The sequence below is a fragment of the Microtus oregoni genome, unplaced genomic scaffold (genome assembly GCF_018167655.1).
Source record: "Microtus oregoni isolate MIOR12 unplaced genomic scaffold, Mior012 000005F_ref0000423, whole genome shotgun sequence".
NCBI classification, from domain to species: Eukaryota; Metazoa; Chordata; class Mammalia; order Rodentia; family Cricetidae; genus Microtus; species Microtus oregoni.
In genome coordinates, this window is record NW_024543064.1 from 5497403 (window position 1) to 5519671 (window position 22269).

The following is a 22269-nucleotide window of genomic DNA, read 5'->3' on the forward strand; positions in this document are numbered from 1 at the left end:
GGCGTTTGTCTGCCACACACAGGAGCAGGGTGGGAGACAGGAGGAGGGGCAGTGCAGGGAACAGAATAGCGGCTAGAGCTGGCTGGCCCCGGCTCCTGCCTTTGGCTGCCTGTGCTGGCTCTGCACATGGCAGCAGGCTGCTGGCCCTGGACTGCCACGGTGCCCAGCCTGGTGGCAAATGACTTTCAGTAATTCAGTTGTTTAATTTCGTCGGCAAAACTGAGGTTTCAGCAACATCTGTCAGGTGTGAGTCACTGAGATGGACAGACGTCCGAGGGTCCAGGAAGCTGAGGACCCTTGTTTCCGCAGGTTCCCCCACCCCTCCTGCTCCTCCCAGCTGGACTCAGCCTGACTGAGAAAACCCCAAGGCTGCCCAGCGCTAGGCAGGACCCCACAACCCAGTTACCATTCAGCAAAAGTGGGTCAGTGGGTCACTCGGGAGCAGAAGCATTCTGAGCTAGCCAGAGAGAGCTGAAGTTGTTGGGCCTAACAAGGAAGTCACTGAAATATCTTTACCTGTGGGCTGCAAGCTGAAGCTGGGGGTGCTGCCATGACCCACCTCTCCTGAAAGTCTGAGACCCCAGATGTCATCAGCCTCAGACCTGGAGAGGGTCACTAGGGACAAACTGTTATGTATTGGAGGAAGACCCCAAGAGTCCATCCTGGGGCTGGGCCTCAGGACAGCACATCCCCTGGGCTGATGTCCCGAGTGCAGTCAAACTGTCTCTGGTACCACAGGTGCCCAGAGGCCGTCAGGATTCAGGATGCATCCCTGACTGCAACTCTAGCTGTGTCTGCCCTGGCTTGAAGCAACTGGCAGAGCCCTCATGTCAATAGCAAGCAGTGCCTCCACTTTAGGCCCCTGCCTCAGACCTCTGTACCCCTCCTGAGGCCTTGGGGCAATCATGCCTTTCTCTCCTCTATCTCGCCTCTCCCTGCTTCATCTGTCCATCCTACTTCAGGTTCCTGTTCTCAGCCTCTATTTCAGCCCATGTGCCCTAAGGCCCCTGGTCTCCTCAAAACCCCCAGACAGAAATAAAGCTGCCACCATTATCCAGAGGGGCCATGCAACCTCTCCTTAATTCTGCGGAGCAAGGGAGCATGGGAATCCCAGCATACAGTTGGTGCTCAGAAGTGCTTTGGGGTGTAAGCAGAAAGCGACCGTCCTGGTTTTAGCCCGGTGTCTGCAGGACACTGGACAACAGGTCACAGCCTCCAGCATCCAGGCTCTGGGAGATGAGGCTGCTGAAATGTCCCCTCTTGTCTCAGGCCCTGCTCCCAGATGGGCTCCTACTTCTAACTCAGGGCCAGAGGCCTCAAGGAGTGTCAATAAACACACACAGAGCTCCAACACAACCCCACACGGGGCCCTTGGGCCTCTTTGTCGCTTCTCCTAGGCAGTGTCTTGGATTAGTTGGGGCAGGGACTCTGCCCAATACATACTGGCCAGACAGTAGAAGGAGCCAGAGACGGGACTCAGGAGATAACCCTTGTCCTGGTTCTGTGGCCACCCTGAAGCTGGGATTTGGTTCTGGCTGCCTGTCACTCACAAATGCCAGTGAGCAGAATCTAGAGAACTTTGCCTTATTCAGAGAGAGCCTGCAATCGGAGAAGACGGTGGATTAGCTTCCTATAACTCTATCTTCTGTCTCATTTCTAGGCAGCAGATCCTATAAGGTCAGGGAGACAGAGACTGTCAATCACTCTGGGGCTCAGCCCTCTGGTCATGTGGTCAGCCATGCTTTTGAGGCCTGTGGTGTCTGTGCCCCTCTCCTGCCTTCTTCCCACCACTTCCTTATCACTTCCAGGGTAAAAACCCTTGGCCTGAAAAGGTGGCAAGAGTCCAAGTGCTTCTGCCCCTGGCCACACCCTCAGTGTTCTGTCTAAGGGCTCCTTGCTCCGAAACCTAGCTAGCAGGACCATTGCTTCCTCCCCTCTGGAACTGTCATCGTTGTCCTCTGGGTCACTGGAAAGAGAGCCATTGGCAAATTAGGCCTATCTGCAGATGACAAGCTCCAGCCAGGCCACCCGGAGCAGATGACTGGGTCCTGGCAGAAGTGTCAGAGACTGTGTGTGCCAGAAGCACACCTGGGACATGCTACCAGGGAACCATGTCTGCCAAGCAGACCCTTATGCTCAGGGTCTCTGCCTGGGGCTTCATCGCTAAATGCACACAGATAGCTTCTACCTGAAGCCATCAGTGCCACGCTCCCTGACACCTTGCACAAGGGTGCCACCTCCAGGCCATGCAGGAGGCTCAGGGTCATAAACTCCAGGAGGCAAAAAGACGACTTGATTTGGCTAAGGTTTAACTGGAGGGGATGACGAACACTTGCTCAGAGCCCGTGGTGCACGAAGGAAGTTATATAAAACCACGAGATGGGGACCAAGAAGTCACAGCACTCAGCGAACTGTGCACGCCCGTCCCGGGCTCTGCTGTGCAGGCTGGCCCTGCCTGGGAACTGATACTTGGAAATGCAGCCCCCATAAGCGCCTAGCTGCTGATCAGACTTGGACAGCACACAGGTGCCAGGCAGCAGTGTTCGGGGAAAGCACTGTGTGCTGAGAGCCAAGAAGCCATCAGATGGGTTCCAGAGTCAGGCATGCCATGAATGCTGGAGCCAAAGGCATTAGCTTCATAAATCACATTCCTTCAAAGACTTCCCTGTCTGGTGCCCTGATGTTTTCCAGTCTCTCTCTCTCTCTCTGCCCATCAGAGTTGTCAACAGCTTAATCAGAACATGTCACTGATGGGTGGCGGAAGGCCTCTGTCCACACGCGGTCTCTGTCTCGCCTGTCTCAAAGGAGGAGAGGGGCTCCTTGTGCCATCTGATTCTTTGGACTAAAGGGCTTTCCCCTTTACCTGCAGTCTGAGGAGTCCACACCTAAAGAGCAAACACAGATGGAAATGAGAAAAATGCAGTCCCAACAGGCCTCCGTAGAGCCTCCTGGCTCTTTTAGCCCCTCCTTGCCAAATAACAGTGGCTTAACTAAAAAATAAATATATTTCTCTTTCACTTTAACAAATTTGGCAGGCCAGGGTTGACATGCCGGTCCCCAGAATCTGAAGTTAGCTGCTGTGGCTCCTTCTAGCTGGTTGCTCTGACAGTTTTAGGTGGTGCCCACTTTTACAGGTTAAAAGTGGCTGCTCCAGCCCTGGCTATCACAATTGCATTCTGATCAACAAAAGGAAGAAAAACGGACAGCAACCCTCTTCCTTTTATGGGTAGAGCCTCAAAGTAATACACATCATCCCTACCCCTGTGTTCTTGGGCAAAAGCTTGTGCTATGGTCAGCCGTGGTTGGTGAGGCGTCTGGGGCAGTATGGCGTTCGGCTAGGCGCATTTGGAGTAACGACTCTCTCATGTGAAGCGAGCATGGGGAGGAGTGATGACTTTCTCATGTAAAGCGGGCATGGGGACCCTGTGAGCTTCAGCTTTGCTGGCTTACAGTATGTGGAATTACTCATCTCAGGCCAAAGTCTGGGGATGGCTGTCTGGGGTCCTGTCTGGGGTGGGAGAGAATGGACCCCATCTGCATACAGTCTGTCACATCCTGGAAGTGCTGGGGGTGGGCATCTACTCCCTTACAGCTGTTCTGGAGTTAAGGGCTGGACCGCAGGCAAGACTCTGGCTCTTGGTCCTTCCAGCTTGCTGGGAAATTTGTTCAGTGGCCCAAAGCCACCACCACCATGGCCCAGATCTCACACTCTCAGCTTCTGTGACCCAATGGGGAGCCAGATAAAACTGGTTCCCATAGGGAACCCATGGCTTCCTGCCCTGTCCCACTTCCTGGCTGCCCATCCAGAAAGAGCATGCCAGCCTCTCCCCAGCTAGCAGTCTGTGGAATGTAGCAGCCAGAGTGACGGGCAAGGGCATTGCACTGCAAAAGTAGCAACTGTGCATAACTGCCTTTATCTCGGGGTTCCTTTTGGGGAACCCTGGATGGCCAGATGGCCTTGCAGAGAAGCAAGGGCCTGAGCTTTCTGCAGGATTCCACCCCCCTAGAGAGCATTACACGGTTCCAGCCTTCAGCCAGCCCAGCCTTGCCCGCCCCACTGTCTTCTGGGAACCCCATCATGTCACTGTGGGCCCATAGATGACCACGGCAGGTATCTTTGGCGACAATAGGAAGGCCAAGTAGGAAAGTTGCCTGGAAAAACAGTCTAGCCTAGGACAGCAGCCACCTCACACCCCCACTGCTCCTGCATGTCCCATAATGCCATGCATACCTGCACACATAGGAACCCACATGCACACAGCACCCTCGGCTCCTTGAATACACATAAACCGGGACACACGCCCAAGCTCAGTAAGAGGAAGGCTTGGTTCCGGACCCCGTGACCTCTGAAACTTTTCTCCAAAAACGCCCCCACCTCGTGGCCTAGGAGTCAAGGCCCAGGGTACTCTGGTACACCAGCAATAGGACATGCATGGTGGCTGTGATGTCAAGGGGAAGCCGTGTAAAAGGATTTGCATCAGAAGATGGAAGAAAAAATGTAAGCATGGGAGGCGTGGCTCTGTGAGGAGCCAGCTTCCCCTTTCCCAGACTTGGCCAAAACACCCGAGCTTTCTGAGCAGCCCTGCTTTCTTTCCTGGGAAGGGATGACCATGGGCCCTGCCTCCATGGGTCTCTGTGGTCCTGAAATGACATCACAAATGTCAAGTGATTAGTGTACTGACAGCAGTTAAGAGGAAAACCAGTCCAAAGGCCAGAGCAGCACCTTCTAGAGGCCAAGTCATCAGCTCGCAATCCCTGTGTGCACAGTAAGGGCACCCAAAGGCCACCTGGACATCCCTCTTCCCCCAGCCAGGTTGGGACCACTGAGCTCTGTGCTGCACTGGGCTTTGGGAAGAGGCCAGACTGGAGGAGGCCCAGGCATCCCTCAGGAAACCCCCGTCAAACCTACCCAGAAGGTATCACGGGAGTGTGTCGAGGATGCCCATGTTCTAGGGGCCCCAGGCCACAAGCCTAGGGGCTAGTGTGGGATCTGGGGCAGGTGGAAGACCCAGGCAGTCTGTGCGGAGCAGAAAAAGGGAAGCAGAGATGAGGCAGCGCCAGATGCAGTGCTGACGGGATGGTGTCAGGGTTGAGCATGAAGTGATGGAGACCATGCTGTTTGTGGTCAGAGGTCCAGCTGACGCGCAAGTGGGGAAGGGTGCTCAATGTCCAGGAGGCCATGTTTCACGTGAGACAACAGAAGCCATATGAGCACGGGGGTGGAGGCCATGTTGAACTTGAAGGGGTGGGCATTGTATTGAACGTGGAACGGAGGCCATGTTAGGTGTAGACACAGAAACCACGTTGAGTGTGGAGGCGTGGAGACCACGCTGAGACCAGGAGTCTGGGGTCATGTTGAGCCTGACAGGGAGAGAAGCCATAATGTGTGTGAGGTAGAGGCCCTGGTGAGTGTTGGGTGAGGATCGCCATACGCAGAGGGTGATGGCTGTAGGGAGGAGAGTATGAGGGTGCCCTCACTGCTCCCAGAAGTCCTCGGGGCCTTGATGCTTCAGTCTTTACCGGAAACGATTTCAGGAGTCACATCTCAGCTCTTCACTGTACACTCAGCAAGGGCCTTTTCCAGCCCCAGGGCTGCCAACACAGGCTGGGGAGACCGCAGACAGAGACCCCACGCTGTGAGGCCACAGCTTCAGAGGCAGTATTTAGGGGCACCTTCCCTTCCCAGGAACTCCTCACCCAGCTCCTCTGCCACCCAGTCCCCCAGTCCTCAGGCTTCTTCCCACCTGTTCCACAGAGCTCGCTGGGGCCAACACCTGAGCCTCAGGGTATGTGTTCAAAGTATTTGTTTTCTCGTGATTTTTCAAACAAAGACATATTCGGTAACTGGTGAGGCTGCATTTATTTGTTTTGCTTTTTTGCTTAGATTGTAATCCTGGTGATTATAGAGTATCAAGAAGTAAAATGAACAAAGGTGCCCCTTTCCTGGGCTTTCAGAACCAGTTCCTGGTCAGTTAGCGCCACCTGGTGACCAGTAGCAGTAGAGCACCTCCAGGATGTGCCCAGCCTTTCCTGCCGGAATGGTCTGAGCAGAGCCTGGGGGATGCAGGATGGCTGACCTTGCACGTGGCAAAGAAACTGACCACTGGCTGCAGGCGTGGTCATGAGAAGAGAGGAACAGAGAGTCAGGGATCAGCCTCGGGTGGACTGTTTCCAGGGAAGATTTAGATCCCAGTGTCCCTGCAATGGAGAAAGATCTCCAGGATAGTCGTGAGGGACGCGTACGTCAGGTGTAAGTACCCAGGCTGCTGTGTACAGTGAGCCCTGAGCAGGGAGTGGCCAGGGGCAGGAGCAGCGAGTCACTGAAGCAGGTCTCAAAAAGCAGGCTCTGGGGCCCAGTCCTGTTTTGTTCTGATTTCAAGGGTATAAGCCAGCGTCAGGATTTGTGGGTGTTTTACATCCTATGAATACAAGCAAGACCATCTTTGTCCCCAGGACCGAGAATTGCAGCTTTGTCCTTAGGGGCAGAAGTCCTGTGTCCTGCTGGGACTACAGGACCCGAGGGACCTGGAGAGGATTCCCTGAGCACTGTGTTGTCACTGGGTTAGGAGCCACTGTCCCTTGACCCTCAGATGGACTGAGCCCTGCTCTGGCAACTACAGACTTCCAGAAACGCCTTGCCCTACCGCTGCGGCCATCTTCCAGCCTTGCATATTGGATCTCGGTTTTTTGTTTTTGTTTGTTTTGTTTTGTTTTTTTGCAATCGTTCTTTCTGTCCCTTCAGGTTCCACTCTTTTGAGCTGATGTGTCCTCCAGGAGGGAAATGTTTCCTGGCTTCCTGCCTGTCTCTAGATGTTTGTCCTTCAGGGCTCCCTGGGCACCTGTACTCCTAGGCTGTTCCAAAAATCTCCCCTGGCTTTTTCCTCCCGATTCACTAGCTCAACCAACTTTTGTGGAGTGTTCTCAACCCTGCCCTGGGTCTGACAGTCAAGGATCTGTTTCTGACTTGGAGATCAACTCGCTAGAAGAGACGGTCTAGTGAAAGGTGGAGTTCTTAAGCTCCCCAAATTTTAAATCTCTTTTAAGAATCAAGATCTCTGGAGCACATAATTGGGAGTTAAGAGGGGGGTTCCTGCTGGGCGACGGTGGTGCATGCTTTTAATCCCAACACTCAGGAGGCAGAAGCATCTCTGAGAGTTCAAGGCCAGCCTGGTCTACAGAATGAGTTCCAGGACAGACAGGGCTACACAGAGAAATCCTGTCTTGAGGGGGAAAAAATGAAGAAGAAAGAAAGAAAGAAAAAAGAGGAGGCTTCTCCTAAAGGAAAACTGTCATCTAGACAACTGGAAGGGGTCTCCTGTCCCTGATCTGAATTGGCCCAGAACTGGACACCCAGCCGTCTGCATCTGCATCTTTCCCTGCTGGCTCTTCCCTGGAGAAGTGGAGGGACTAGCGACTCCGGGTCGGAAGTAAGAGTACCAACAGAGACTCTTCTCCCTGCCCAACTGAGTATAAGCTACATGAGGCAGATGCACTCAGCCAAGGCCACTCCAGCATCCTGGGTCCTTATGGTTTTCCTAGAGGTGAAATGCAGGGGCCAAGGCCATGCCGCTCCCATGTGGTCTAGATTTCCTGACCTAGGAGTCCCAACCCCTCACTACCATCTGATGCAATATGACCAGGGTAAGTTCTCTACTCCACAGCTGACACCAAACCCCAGCCTCTGACTTTCTCTTAGATAAGAGGCATGACATGGCATGAAGCCGGGGTGGGAGGGGGTGGGAGGGAGGGGCTAACACTTCACATCTCAACAGCAAGAACTAGCCGTCAAGCTCAGCTGAGACGCTGCAGCCAGAGGATCCTTGCACACAGCGAGCATGCATGCCACCCCAGCCCTCTCGGCCTCAGCGGTGTTCCTCAAAATGAGATCTGTGGAAACTTTGTCCTCGGCACCAATAGGACGAGAGCAGGGTGGCGAGAGGGAGAATTGAGTAGCACGTGGGTGTCTGGATATGAGAAGTTGAATCTAATGAAAACTTCATCTAGTTGAACCAAGAAATCAGACGCAGGGCCTTTATTCCTGTCAACAAGGATACAGTGAGAATTAAACCTACGCACGGCTGCCATTTCCCATTGACCTTGTTGCTATGGTGACAGCCTTCGAGCATCAACAACTCAAAGAATTCCAGACGGGCTCACTTTCACTGGAGAATAGGCGGGGCAGTGGGCTCCCTCTCCAGCTGGCTCTGTCATATGGCGAGGAAGTAGGGTGACCCCACGCCCAGGCTTACCTGGGAGTATCCCAGTTTATAGCCGAGTAATGGCTACCTTTCTGTGTCCAAGGTGACCTGGTTTGGATAACAAGTTAAATAAATGGTCACCCTTGCCATGGGTCTCTCGTGTGGCAGGTGCTGGGTATAGATGAACTCAGACAGAAGAGGAGGAAGGGAGGGTCCCAACGACCCCTGGGACAAAGACACCAGGACAATGACACTGCCACTTGTCACCTGTTTGCCACAGTGCCAAGAATCTCTCCCTGGGGATAAAGGGGGGGGGGGTTAACATGGATTCTCGCTGGTGCATGCATGCCATCACTGTGGAGATGGAAGCTAACAGACCTGTCCTGTCCACCTTCCAGAAACAGAGGGACCACCAGGGCTGAAGGCCCTCTCCTTCCTTCCCCATCCTGTCCCTTCCCAGGGTCCCCAGAGAGTAAATTATCACAGCAGAAGTCACTGTCCCTCTACCCCTGCATGCTCAAAGTCCTCTGAGGAGTGAGGTGGAGTCAGGGGAAGGAAGCATCATGACAGCCGAGAGAACTGAGGTAGAAAAACACTTCCAGGGAGCACAAGGAAAAGGTGCAGCCACACACGGCTGCTGGAGAGGCAGCTGCAGCTGCAAGCCACCTGCCTCCCCTGGGCTCCGAGTCCCAGCACCATCGTCCCTTGCGGCCGTCAGCAAGTGTGGGTCACCATATAAGCCCATGAGGACAGAGCAAAGATCTGCTGGCCTGGGACACCATCACCTCACTTTGGTGGCAGGAATCCCCAGTGAGGAGGCAGGTCTAAGGGCCACTTGTATCATGGAAAGTTCGTCCTCTCTACAGAGCTGTATGCTTCCCTGTGCTGGCACCTGGCCTGCCATGGTGGAGGCCAAGCTACCCCTCCTAGTACCTGGGCTAGGTCTGGATCTGCAGCCCTGATGGGGACCTCCTTGTCCCCTACCTCTGCTTACTGGTGCTTCCAAGAACACCTACCTGTCAGGTGTCCTCTGATCCCCCATTCCTTCCTTGTTCTCCTGCTCTCCCACCAGCTCCTCCCCATCCCTCAGCTTCTCCCTACTCCCCAGCTCCTCCATGCTGCCCTCTCTCTCTCTGTACCTGAATTTGGCCTTCTGGCCTCCAGAACTGTGAAGACCGTATCTCTGTCCATTGTAACCCACTAGTCCATGGTATGCTGGGATAGCAGCTGAAACAGGCTACAGGCGTCACTGCAGCCGAGCACCACTGGCTACGCTGTGTACGCACGGTGGAAACTTGCCGTTTCCAGTTCTGTAGTCTGGAAGGCCGAGATCAAGGTGACCTGGAGGTTGGCTTCTGGCGAGGCTCCTTTCTGGCTGTGCACAGCCTCGGGCTGCTGTCTTGCTATGACTTCCCCATGAGTACAGGCACGTCTGGTCTGTCTGCCTATGGCATGAGGTCCTATGACCTCATCTATTGACTTTCTTAAAGATCTGTGGTGGGGTCCCTCGTGTAGCTTTGGGGAAGCACCATTCAGTTCATCACAGGGGAAACTCTGGTTAGGCAGGCAGGGTGGTCCATGTGTTCCACTTCCTCTGGAGACTCATGGATGGAGCTGCCATACCCAGGATGCCCTAAGCTGGCAGTTGCCCCATCTCAATCGCTCTCCTCATGGCAGCTGACTGCCTTTTGGGAAGAAGGTCCCCAGGCACAGCCAGGTGCTAGCATTGGGTCATTTATTCATAGTGGCGGAAGCTACCGTGCCTCCAGTCTGATTGGGGAGAGCATCTTGCTAGGCAGGTGGGCAATGGTGTGAGGTAATTGGTTTATCTGACAGCCATCCCCCAGCTGCAGCTCTACCACAGGTCCTCACACAGCCTCTCAGCAGGCAGCCCAGGGACCCCTCCCCCCAGAGTGCTCAGCAGGAAGCCACAGATGGAGTCCTTTAAGGTCCCAGCATCTGCTTCCTGAAGGTCAATGTGGTCTTCTCTGCTGTTCCTATCCTGGGAAGGCTTAGGCTAGGGCCAGTTTACCCACCCCGTGCCTGCTTTGCCCCCTCTCTTGGATATACCCTGTCCGTCTTCCCGGGGACTCAGGTTCTCCTCTACCCCTTGACCAGCATCTGGCGCTGCCTCATCTCTGATTCCCTTTTTCTGCTCCGTACAGACTGCCTGGGTCTTCCACCTGCCCCAGATCCCACACTAGCCCTTAGGCTTGTGGCCTGGGGCCCCTAGAACATGGGCATCCTCGACACACTCCCGTGATGCCTTCTGGGTAGGTTTGACGGGGGTTTCCTGAGGGATGCCTGGGCCTCCTCCAGTCTGGCCTCTTTCCAAAGCCCAGTGCAGCACAGAGCTCAGTGGTCCCAACCTGGCTGGGGGAAGAGAGATGTCCAGGTGGCCTTTGGGTGCCCTTACTGTGCACACAGGGATTGCGAGCTGATGACTTGTCCTCTAGAAGGTGCTGCTCTGGCCTTTGGACTGGTTTTCCGCGTAGGGGAACCAAAGAGAGGGTCTGAGATTCTTTCGAGCTGGGGCTTCCTCCTGAGCTGGGAGGAAGAGTAGTGACCAGGAGCACCCGGGTGAATGTGGCCCAGAGCCAGCAAGGCTGTTTTCTTGGCTCTCAGTGCCCCATTGTGACCTTGCATTTGATCCAGGGCACTTCCTGAGTTCCCTTCTGTTGCTGTCATAGGTTAGGTGTGGGGCTTGGGCAGGGGTGGTGAGTAGCAAGTGCCCTGTACGTTTATGAACCTTCCTTTCAAAACACATTTTTTCCTCCGCTGTAGAAATCTGGTTTTCTCCTTTCCCACTGATTCGGTCCATGTCGGGACACCGAGCATGCGTGTTAAAAGCTGACTTGATGGTGTTTGATATTCAGTACTAACGGCTCCCCTCCCTGAAGGAGGGGGCTTCTCTCTCCCTCCCCCAGATGGAGGGGGAAGACAATCTGCACATTGGATAGACCGAGACTCTCGGTAATTTGTGTTAAGCATCCAGAAATTCACGGCTTGCAATCTGTCTCCCTTCACTGGATTTTCATTCTGTAACTTTCACAACCTCAGGAAGAAAGCAAGAGGCAGCAGGGCTGAGGTCTGCAGAGGATGAGGTCTGCATGGTTGGACGAGGAGCAGGAGTGTGGGGAGCTGGTCAGACCCTCAGCTCCGTGGAGCCTTAATGAACCCACCCAGCCCAAAGCACCATCTTTGCTGGCTTGTGGCTAGAAGCCAGCAGTGGAGTTTCCCTGAGAACAATCACCTCTCTAGAAAGCCAAATTCAAGGCAGGGGGGAGAGGTCACCAAGGAACATGCAACTGGCGCCTGCTCAAGGTTCCCATAGTGGATGCTCTAATACAAGGACCTCCTACCTGACCTTGAACTCCTTGCTAGGTTAGGATCAGGACAGAGTTCTGTGTTCTATCGTGGTGACATTTAAGGACACATGCACATAGTCACACACTCACATACAATCACACACACATACAGACTCATGTACACACACAATATATACGCTCACACACAGACACACATACATACACAAACAGATATACACACACACATATACAGACATACACACACTCATACATCACACAGACACACACGTACACACATATACATAGACATACACAGAGACACACACACTGTGAGAGCATTAAAACATTCCTGAAACACTTCAGCCCCACCGAGTCAAGTTCTCGTACACAGGAGGAGACACACAGCTGGTAGAGGCTGTGGCACATTCTGGCGGGGCAGGAGAGCCTCCATGGTACCCTCCAGCTCCTGGGTATGATATGTGTTATCATCTCCCCTCCCTGAGCCTGTTTCCTCATCTGTGAAATGAACCTGGAGAGGTCAGGGCCTGGCCCCTGCCCAGGCCCCTCCTGTTGTCCAGCCTGTGTGCTGGGAAAATAGACTATAACTTAGAAAGGAGATGCCGTGGCTGTGGTGAGGCAGGCAAACCCAGGCCTGGGCCATACTTTCCGGCTCCTGGAGATGTCCTGGGAACACAATGTTCAGAAAGAAGAAACCCAAATGGGGGTAATTAACAAGATCTAAGGCCTCCTGAATCTGTGGGGATTCCCATTTCCACTGGGACACACACAGGGAGCCCCTCCCCACCTGCAGAAGGATGGAGCACAAACCATTGTCTGACTGCACAGGACTACCACAGGCAGGGACATCTCCAAGGCTAGGCAGATGGGCAGAGTAGCAGCAAATGCCACCTAGGCTCATCCTCTTTGGCCCACCAGAAGCTGGAATTTACTGGGGGCATCAGAAGATATTGGAGGCAAGTCCTTGAAGACCCCCAGAGTAAAGGACAAGGAAGGTAACCATCAGCCGGCCACGTGGGCAAGAGGAGCCCAAAGGAAGACAGCCTGGAAGGATGCCCGCCAGAACCCAACCACAGACCCAGCTTCTTCCCTTTAAAAAAAACCCACCATTGACGCAATGAGGAAAAGCGACCTGGGCCGATGACCTCCTGTGGGGTCTGCACCGGGTCTGGCAGGCTGAGCTGTCTGTGGATTCCCCACCAAGAAGCTCCTTTCCCAACCTCAGATGTCTGTGGGCCACAGCCACATCCAAGAGCCACTGTTGTCACCTCCTGCTTCATTCACGTCACCATGCCACTGTCCTCACCCTTCACAGCGATGACAATGACACTCTGTGCTCGGGTTTCACAGCTACATACAGATGGGCCTTCTCCCTGACTCGCTGGCAAGGCACACCCCCGTCTTTTCCCATTTTAACTTTATAGACAAGGAAGCAGGCTCAGAGAGGCCAACTAAAGCGCCTTGAATTCACACAAGACCCAACCCTCGCCTCAAACCCAGGTGTGAGCCTGGCCCCAGCTCCTCCGTGTCCTGTGGCTTAGGCACCCCCTATGGCTGCATTCTGGAGCCCTAGTGGTGTCCCCGTGTTTGATACCCACCTCTCTGCCTTTTTTTCCTGCACACTCACCTCCTTCCTGGAACCCCAATGCTGGGGGTTCACTGTGGGAGATACCAGAGTGTTGGGTAGAGCCATGTCCCCCCCCTCAGGGCTCTTGGTGGGGTCTGTCGGTTTGTCTTAGGGGGTCTGTCCAGCCTCATCCTGCCAGGCAGGTGGAAACCTCTTTCTGGGCTCTTCCCCCAACTCCAGGGACTGCAGACACCCAGGAGTGAGCCAAACCCCAGAGCATCTGTAGACATAATGGACCATCAGTGAGAACGGGGACTGAGTTCCCTACATGTGGGATCATGGGCCTATCAGTCCTGTTCCAGCTCTGTGATTCCCTTTGGAATAGAGAAGTGTGGGGTGGGTAGGAAGCTGAAGTCTTCCTATAGGGGAGAGCCCCCCTGCCACATGCTCAGTGAACCCTCCTGCTTCTGCCCTGTGAGTCTGCACAAAGTCTTATAGTCCGCAGACACGACGAGCCTCCCAAACTTCCGGTCTTCCTCCCATCCTTGTTTTCTACCTCCTCTTGGGAACCCCCAAAGAGCCTTCCCAGTGCCTTTGACTTCAGACAGACAGAAGTGAGACTGTAGACAAATTACTACTCCAGTTCACCCAGTTCAGCAAAGGGAGAAAAGTAAGGAGGAGCTCGGATCTCCTAAAAGAGCAGAGATTCTGCTGGCTAACTTGGCCTCTCAAGCCCATCCTAGCAGCGGCCTTCCAGCATGCTGAGCTTTCAGAGAACCTGATACCATCTCCAGGACAGCCCCATCACCAGCAGCCCCTGACACCTCTCTCTCTCTCTCTCTCTCTCTCTCTCTCTCCCTCTCCCTCTCCCTCTCCCTCTCCTCCCTCTCTCCCTCTCCCTCTTTCCCTCCTTCCCTCCTTCTCTCTCCTTCTCTCTATCTCTCTCTCTCTCCCCACTCCCCCCTCTCTATCTCCAGTCCATGGCATCAAGTGGACCTGCAGCAATGGGAACAGCAGCTCGGGCTTCTCAGTGGAGCAGCTGGTGCAGCAGATCCTTGACAGCCACCAAACCAAGCCCCAGCCTCGGACCCACAACTGCCTCTGCACCGGCAGCCTGGGTGAGCTGGGGCCCCTGGGGGGCACGTGGTACTGGGTACCGAGTGGTGGGTTCTGCTGTCCTGTCCAGTGAGGAGAGGGGTAAGCAGGGGGTGGCACTGGGCACAGTTGGGGATGTGGGGGAGACACTGCTATCCAATCCAGAAAGGGAAGGAATGAGTGGAGGTCTCTCCTGGGGCACCCTGTGAACAGACAACTGATTTGGGGAATGTAGAGAACGGGCTCTCCTATCGTAGCCAGAGAGGGAAGAGACAAGGAACCAGTTGGTATCACAGCAGCTAAAAGGGGCACCCAGTAGGTCCTTTACCCTGGTTCTTCCCCCTGCCCCCGGAATCAGCATCATAACCTGCTTTGGGAAAGAGAGAGCAATTTCCAGTGAGGTGTAGGGACAAGGAGCAACACACAGCTGCATCAGGAGAGTAGAGTTGTTTGGGGTCCAGGGCCTCCATACACTCCCAGCAGGTGCCTGTGGGGGTCATGTTCTTAGGAAGCCCTAGCAAGAGGCTCAGGTCACCAGTTCTGAGGTTTATCAGCATCTGCCCCAGGCAATGGGACCTCTCAAGCCAAGCTATCTGTCTCTCCAGGAAGGGAAGGTTTCCTACCCCCCCCCCCCAATACCTCTGCTTTTCTGACCACACCATTTGCTTGGTGGGGTTTGCCTCTCCCCTCCCCTGGTCGCCTTCATTAAACGCTTCCATTACTCAGTTGGGTCCTTGCTCTGTGAAGGCTTCATACATTTAGGAGCCTAGGTAGTGAGCCTGAAAACAGAATCAGAAAGAATTCGCCCTTTTCTCAAAAGCCAGATGACCCTCGTCTAATGGAAAGGAAGGAAGGAACCCCTGAAGATGCGAAAGTCCCAACAAGTTGAGGACAGGTGCTGGCTTAACTGAATGGTGGAGAGGGTCACCTCAAACACCTCCATGTAGGGCAGGCTCAGTAGGTGAAAGCGCTATAAACTAGCCCGATAGCCTGAGTTTGTAACTTACTTAGTGGATGGAGGGACCCAACTCCTGTTAGCTGTCCCCTGACTTCCACACCTGCAGCGGCTCGTGCATCCCTCCCCATTCACGTATGCCACAACTTAATGTAATAAACATATTTAAATACGTTCTTGCCCCAGAGCGGAGTCTAGAATGCTTTTTGATTCTAGGCTCTGAGACCTGGCCTGGAGAAGGGTGTATTCTTTACCACCTTGGGCCAATCTCCGGTTCCTGGTCCCCAGAACAAGGGTCCTGAAGGTCACAGGTTTCTTGAAGCATTACACAGTCAGAATCGGGTGTAAGAAGTTGGGTTGGGCATGAAGACAGAGCCACAGTCCCTGGAATGAGTCTTCCAGCTCAGAAAGAATCCTTCCAGATGAGCAGTGTCTGTCTGGTGGGGTGAAGAGGACTTTTCTGGAAAGCAACACCCTGGGTGCTACATACCACATCCTGCTAATTTTGAAAAATAGCAACAGGTTCAAAACATTTGATCATGCAGGATGGTCACATAGGGCATGGCAGAACTGCAGGTGTGAGAGGAGATCCCAAGTGTCCAAAGATGGTGGACTGTCCTGCCGGGGGTCTGGATGGGGACTTTGCAAAGGGTTCTGACTGCTTGGGAGAAGAATCAGTCGAAGTCCCAGCTCTGACTTTATGCGTGCGTGTGTGTGTGTGTGTGTGTGTGTGTGTGTGTGTGTGTGTGTGTGCGCATATGTGTGTGTGTGTTCTGCTCCCATCTCCACAGGAGCGGGCAGCAGCGTGCATCATAAGTGTAACAGTGCCAAACACCGCATCATCTCACCGAAGGTGGAGCCACGGGCTGGGGGCTACGGGGGCCACTCCGAGGTGCAGCATAATGATGTGTCGGAGGGCAAGCATGAACCCAGCCATGGCAGGAGCACAAGCCGGGAAAAGAGGAACGGCAAGGTGGCCAAGCCAGCACTGCTACACCAAAACAGCACGGAGGTTTCCTCCACCAATCAGGTGGAGGTCCCTGACACCACCCAGAGCTCCCCGGTGTCCATCAGCAGCGGGCTCAACAGCGACCCAGACATGGTAGACAGCCCAGTTGTCACAGGTGTGTCCAGCATGGCAGTGGCCTCTGTGATGGGGGGACTGTCCCAAAGTGCCACAGTGTTCATGTCCGAGGTCACTAATGAGGCCGTGTACACCATGTCCCCCACCGCCGGCCCCAACCACCACCTCCTCTCGCCTGATGCCTCTCAGGGCCTTGTTCTGGCTGTAAGTTCTGACGGCCATAAGTTTGCCTTCCCCACCACGGGCAGCTCAGATAGCCTGTCCATGCTGCCCACCAATGTGTCCGAAGAGCTGGTCCTCTCCACCACCCTTGATGGTGGCCGGAAGATTCCAGAAACCACCATGAACTTTGACCCCGACTGTTTCCTCAATAATCCAAAGCAGGGCCAGACATACGGGGGTGGGGGCCTAAAAGCCGAGATGGTTAGCACCAATATCCGGCACTCGCCGCCTTCGGAGAGGGCCTTTGGCTTCACCAGCGTCCTCACCAAGGAGATCAAGACGGAAGACACCTCCTTCGAGCAGCAGATGGCCAAAGAGGCGGCGTATTCCTCCTCGGCAGCAGCTGCAGCGGCATCCAGTTCCCTCACCCTGACCGCGGGATCCAGCCTCCTGCCGTCGGGCGGTGGCCTGAGTCCCAGCACCACCCTTGAGCAGATGGACTTCAGTGCCATAGACTCCAACAAGGACTACACGTCCAGCTTCAGCCAGACGGGCCACAGCCCCCACATCCACCAGACCCCCTCCCCCAGCTTCTTCCTGCAGGATGCCAGCAAACCCTTACCCCTTGAGCAGAATGCCCACAGCAGCCTGAGCGACTCCGGGAACACCTTTGTGATGCCCACGGTGAAAACGGAGGCCTCATCCCAAACCAGCTCTTGCAGTGGCCATGTGGAAACGCGGATAGAGTCTACTTCCTCCCTGCACCTCATGCAATTCCAGGCCAACTTCCAGGCCATGACCGCAGAAGGGGAGGTTACCATGGAGACCTCCCAGGCAGCTGAAGGGGGTGAGGTCCTCCTCAAGTCTGGGGAGCTGCAGGCCTGTGGCTCAGAGCACTACCTGCAACCAGAGACCAATGGGGTGATCCGCAGTGCAGGTGGTGTCCCCATTCTCCCAAGCAATGTGGTGCAGGGACTCTACCCGGTGGCCCAGCCCAGCCTGGGCAACACCTCTAACATGGAGCTCAGCCTGGACCACTTTGACATCTCCTTCAGCAATCAGTTCTCAGACCTGATCAATGACTTCATCTCTGTGGAGGGGGGCAGTGGTACAATCTACGGGCATCAGCTGGTGTCGGGGGACAGTGCTGCACTCTCGCAGTCAGAAGATGGGGCGCGTGCACCCTTCACCCAGGCGGAGATGTGCATCCCCTGCTGCAGCCCCCAACAGGGCAGCCTGCAGCTGAGCAGCGCCGAGGGCGGGGCCGGCGCCATGGCCTACATGCATGTCGCCGAGGTGGTCTCCGCTGCCTCTGCCCAGGGCACCCTGGGTATGCTGCAGCAGAGTGGACGGGTGTTCATGGTGACTGACTACTCCCCAGAGTGGTCTTACCCAGAGGTAAGCTTCAGGTGCTACCACACGCCGCCCTACACCCATCTCACCTGTGCCGCGGTGCATCCTGGGAAGCTTGTTTGCATGCGGCCATTTGGATGGAGCTCTGCCCGGAAACACAAAGCTGTTCCCTCCCGCGGTGGCACTCAGACATTACTGTAGCAAGGAGTTTTCCAGTCAGGGCTGTCCCAGGAGGCAAGCTGCCCTTCCCAGCTCTGGCCAGAGCAGCCTGCTGTGTTCTGGCTACAATCTTGGCTTTCCTTTCCCTTTTCTTTCTTCCCCTTCTCCTTTCCTCCTGCTTTGTCCCCTGCCCTCCCTTCCACTCTCTCTCCACCCTCCCTTCTTTGGGGGATGGAGGGTGTCTTGGAACTACTTTTAAAAGCATCCAGAAATCAACATCAGAGTCTTGGGGTTATTGCTTCCCTGTAGCTCAAGCTCGGCTTCACTAAAGCAAGTGGGGGAACTTCCCACCAAAAGTGATAGGGAGGGTGCAACTTTGGGACGCTCAGCCATCTACAAAATCAACATGGTATGTACCCCAAGATCCAGCCTGTGCTCCCTTCACCAATGGCTGATTTCCAGGGCTCTCACTCTAGAGACTACCGCCCCAACAAGGACTGTAGGAAGACCCAGGTCGTGCCTCAGGGACGCTAAAATAGGATGGGCTAGGAAGGGGGCAGTGTGGCTCCAGATCCCCTAGATACCTTGCTTGCATGTGACAGAGCTTGAAGATCTGGCCGGCTGTGCCAGCACAGCCTCTGGGTCAGACACTTTACCCCAGGGTGGCTGCCCATAACTCCCCCCCTCCCCCGTCACATCATCTAGGTGATGGGCAGGGACTAGGTTCATATTTCCTCTCCCCCAGTAAAGCCAGACTAATGCCCAGGCCAGAGTACCCCAGCCTCTAGACCCGAGACAGAGCAGCTGCTGCCCATACGGTCTCGTGAGCATCCTCAGGATGCTGGAGGGAGTGGTGAGACCACCATGGTAGGTGAATGGCCAGGAGCATGGGGCCGGAACTGGAGGATCTGGTGGGGAGCTTGGTTCTGTCCTTATACTCCAGCAACCTTGGAGAAGTTGCCACCTTCCCTATCTCTAAAATAGCAACCATGGAGAGGCCGGAGAGATGGCTCAGTGATTAAGAGCACCGGCTACTCTTCCAGAGGACCCAGGTTCAATTCCCAACACCCACATAGAAGCTGACAGCTGTCTGTAATGCTAGTCCCAGGAGATCTGAACACTTTCTTCTGGCCCAGGCATACATGTGGTACACAAATACCATTCAAGCAAAGCACCCATACACATAAAAAAATTAAATTGAAAAAAATGTAAAGCAGCAATGGATCCTGGAGTCTCTGAAGACTGGCAGCATTATGTGCCCAGGCAAAGTCACCCTGTCCACCTCCACTCTGCCACAGTCCAACCCTTCTGTAGGCACCTAGAAGAGCCCTACTGGGCTACCTCTTGGCGTGGCTTGGCTGTCACCCTGCTTTCTCAGGCCTGCTTTATGTTCCTCCTGCTGTTCTTATCCAGAGACCCTCCAGGAGGCTCGGGGAAACTGTTTAAAGGAACAGGAAGGAGAGGTGTATTCTGGGAAGAGGTCAAATCTGCCTTCTGGCTGGACTCTGAAGTCTGACCCTCTGGGCCTCAGTTCCCTTGTCAAGCAACACCTAAGAGAGGGAGTGGACTTGACCACTGTGTCTTATGACTTGGGAGGAGCAGCCCTCATACAAGCCTATAGGCGTGCAGTATGCTCCAGCCCAGGCTGTAGATCACCCATCAGGTGGGATCGCCTGTTCCCCCGGCGCGTGAGCGTGCACCCAGGCCAGGGTTCTAACTTCTGAATTAGGTCTTCAGCAAGTCTGGCTTCCTTGGTTCTTCACCAACCTATGCAGCCTTCCACCATATCCCGGAGACTGTAATTCGGCAGCTGTCCACCAGAGGGCAGGCCAGGATGGCAAATGCAATAGTAGTCACTGGTGTCCAACCCCGATTTTCCAGAAACCCTGATAATTCCCGGCACCCTGAAATGGAAGCAAAATAGAATCAATTTGATCAAAGCAAAGAGTCATTTTTGTGCCCAGCAGGACCTCATAGTGAAGCCTCCAAGGTGACTTCCTCCTTGCCAGGCTCTCCTGCCCAGGATACTCTCCCCAGGCCGATAGCAGGGTCACCTAGTTCTGTAAGAAAGCATCACTTCTCTCCTGATACCAAGTCCCCTCTCAAACCCGCTGTAGGCATGATTCCGGGTATCATGCCTTCTTTCCATGCCAGCTGATAATGGGGTGTGTGTGAGGTGACTTCATCAGGAGCCCAGTTTGAAAGGGGCTCTGGCAAGCTCAGGGAGAACTCTAACAAGCCCTGTAGCTGGGACCTCGCATTAAGTCACAAAGATGGGGTCAGGCTATGTGGTCACTTGGCCTATCACCCACACCAGCTCTACGCTGCAATGGTTCCCAGGCATGCCGGGCCTAGCCTGGGCTACTGGCTCTTTTCTGGGTGTGCTTCCCTCCTATGTCTGCTCCCATGTCTCCTCCACGCTACCCACTGGGTCACCTCTCAGCTGGTCCCCAATACACACACACACACACACACACACACACCACAACAAAGTGAACATACGATTTATACATATGATGTACACCACACCCAGAATAAAAGGCACACACTATACCACACTACACACGTAACACACAGCACATACACTAGAACACACACACATCAATGCTCTCTGTGCCTCAGCATCTACCCAGGGTACATTGGGACTCAAGGCCCTTTGTCTCAGGGCTCACAGGACAGAGACCTCAGAGAGCACCCCCACTGCTCCCCAAGCCTCCCCCTGCATCATCTCCCGCCACTAGCTCTTTCTGCACCGGGCAGAAGAAGCTGCAATTAGAACTGTCAGGCACGCAGGCATCACAAGTGATTCAGTGCAGCCAGGCGAGTGGTTGCCATGGCAACTGTCCCTGGAACTGATGGATGCTGAGGCGTCCTGCGGCAGTTGCCATGGAGAAGGTCTTGATGTTCTCCAGTCCTCTCGGCAGTTCTTTGTTCCCCCACGGCAGCCCAGCATCATGCCAGCAGCCGTGGATTGCAGTTATTCCATTCGCCCCCCCCCCCATGGTAACTGTCTGTGGCCTTTTGAAGCCAGGGTTCTCCCACTTCCCAGGGTTCATGGGAGAACCAGGCTCAGAGCATGACATCACACCCAGGCAGCCACTTCCAACTCCTACACCAACACAATGACAGAGCCCTGAATCGACTCAGCAGAGCTGTTGGGAAAAGAAAGGCATCTATAACCACAGCCACCAGAGGGACTGGGCCACTTGCCTGAGGTCACACAGTTACCCAAGGCAAGAGCAGACTGCAAGAGGAGAGGGTTCAACCTCTAAGAGCACGGGCTCCTCTGCAGGGGTCCTGGGTGTGATTCTCAGTTCCCGAGTGGTGGTTCGCAACCAAGTGTAGCTCTAGTTCCAGGGGATCTGATGCTGCCTTCTGACCTCTGAGGGCACTGGATACACACATATATACATGTGGGCAAAAATATACTTGTGAATAATCCGAGATGGGGTGGGCATATTCTGGTTGTGGAACTCTGCCTGGCGCTCTCTCCACTGCCTCCAAATCTGGTGGCACTACGGTAAAGTGACCATGAAGCTAGACATCCCCACCCAGAGGAGGGCTTGTTTGCCAGCACAGGAGGGTGCCTTCCCGCCACGGGCAATTCTGCTGGCTCTGGGCCACACGTTGCCCAGAGTACCATCATGGCAAACACCAGCTGCTATTTTTGTGCCCAAGGCCAGTCCTGCCATGCCTAAGCCTGCGTTCCAGGGAACATTGTGGTAGGTAGGGGGTCTTGATAGCAAAGATGGGTATAGAATTAGGAGCTCCCTCCAGGGTAGGGACAGGCAAAAGTTGAGAAGAGCAGGAGGGAATGAGGGAATGAACAGGAGATAGACTCTGGCTGGCCCCGGGGCAGCAGCGGAGGACTAGAGAGCCTGGCTTGGAGCGGTGGGGAAGACAGGGCTCACTGCGGAGGCGGCTCCTAACCTGGCCTTAGCCTCGTTTCAACTCCTGGAGCGCCTCTCAGCCTTCTCTAGCCAGGCCACCAGGTGGCGCTCTCCACCCTGGCCAGCACAGCTCTCCGCCCCCCTGCAGGGAAAGGTGTTTACTTGTTTTGGGGGTGGGGTGGATGAGCCTCTGGGGTGGGTCTATCCAAGGTTAGCCAGGAGAGCCAGAGGCCAGCGCCCCTGCCCTCTGCATCCCCGGGCAGAGCATCCCTCCACCCCGAATGACCAGCCTCTCTTCTTGGCTAAGCCGTAAGTAGGGGACCTCTCAGCCTCCTCCACCTGGGACTCAGGAGAAAGAGAGAGAGAGAGGAGGTGCCATTAATCACTAACGGGAACAATGGCTCTGCAAGGGATTTCCTGGGAGCAGCCTCATGAGGCTGCTTGTTCTGGGGCATTTCTGCTGGCCAGAGCAGGTTGGGA

The 22269-nt window shown here is 54.7% G+C and overlaps 1 protein-coding gene across 9 annotated transcripts in view; it reads left to right on the top strand.

Annotated features, from left to right (window-relative positions):
• LOC121447907 (calmodulin-binding transcription activator 1) overlaps positions 1 to 22269 on the top strand; it is an 829155-nt gene that overhangs the window by 725374 nt on the left and 81512 nt on the right. For all 9 annotated transcript variants that reach the window (XM_041651178.1, XM_041651180.1, XM_041651176.1 and 6 more), the window contains 2 exons: positions 14069 to 14209; positions 15933 to 17785. In XM_041651178.1, the coding sequence (XP_041507112.1) occupies positions 14069 to 14209; positions 15933 to 17785 (1994 nt within the window). The remainder of the gene's footprint in view (positions 1 to 14068; positions 14210 to 15932; positions 17786 to 22269) is intronic.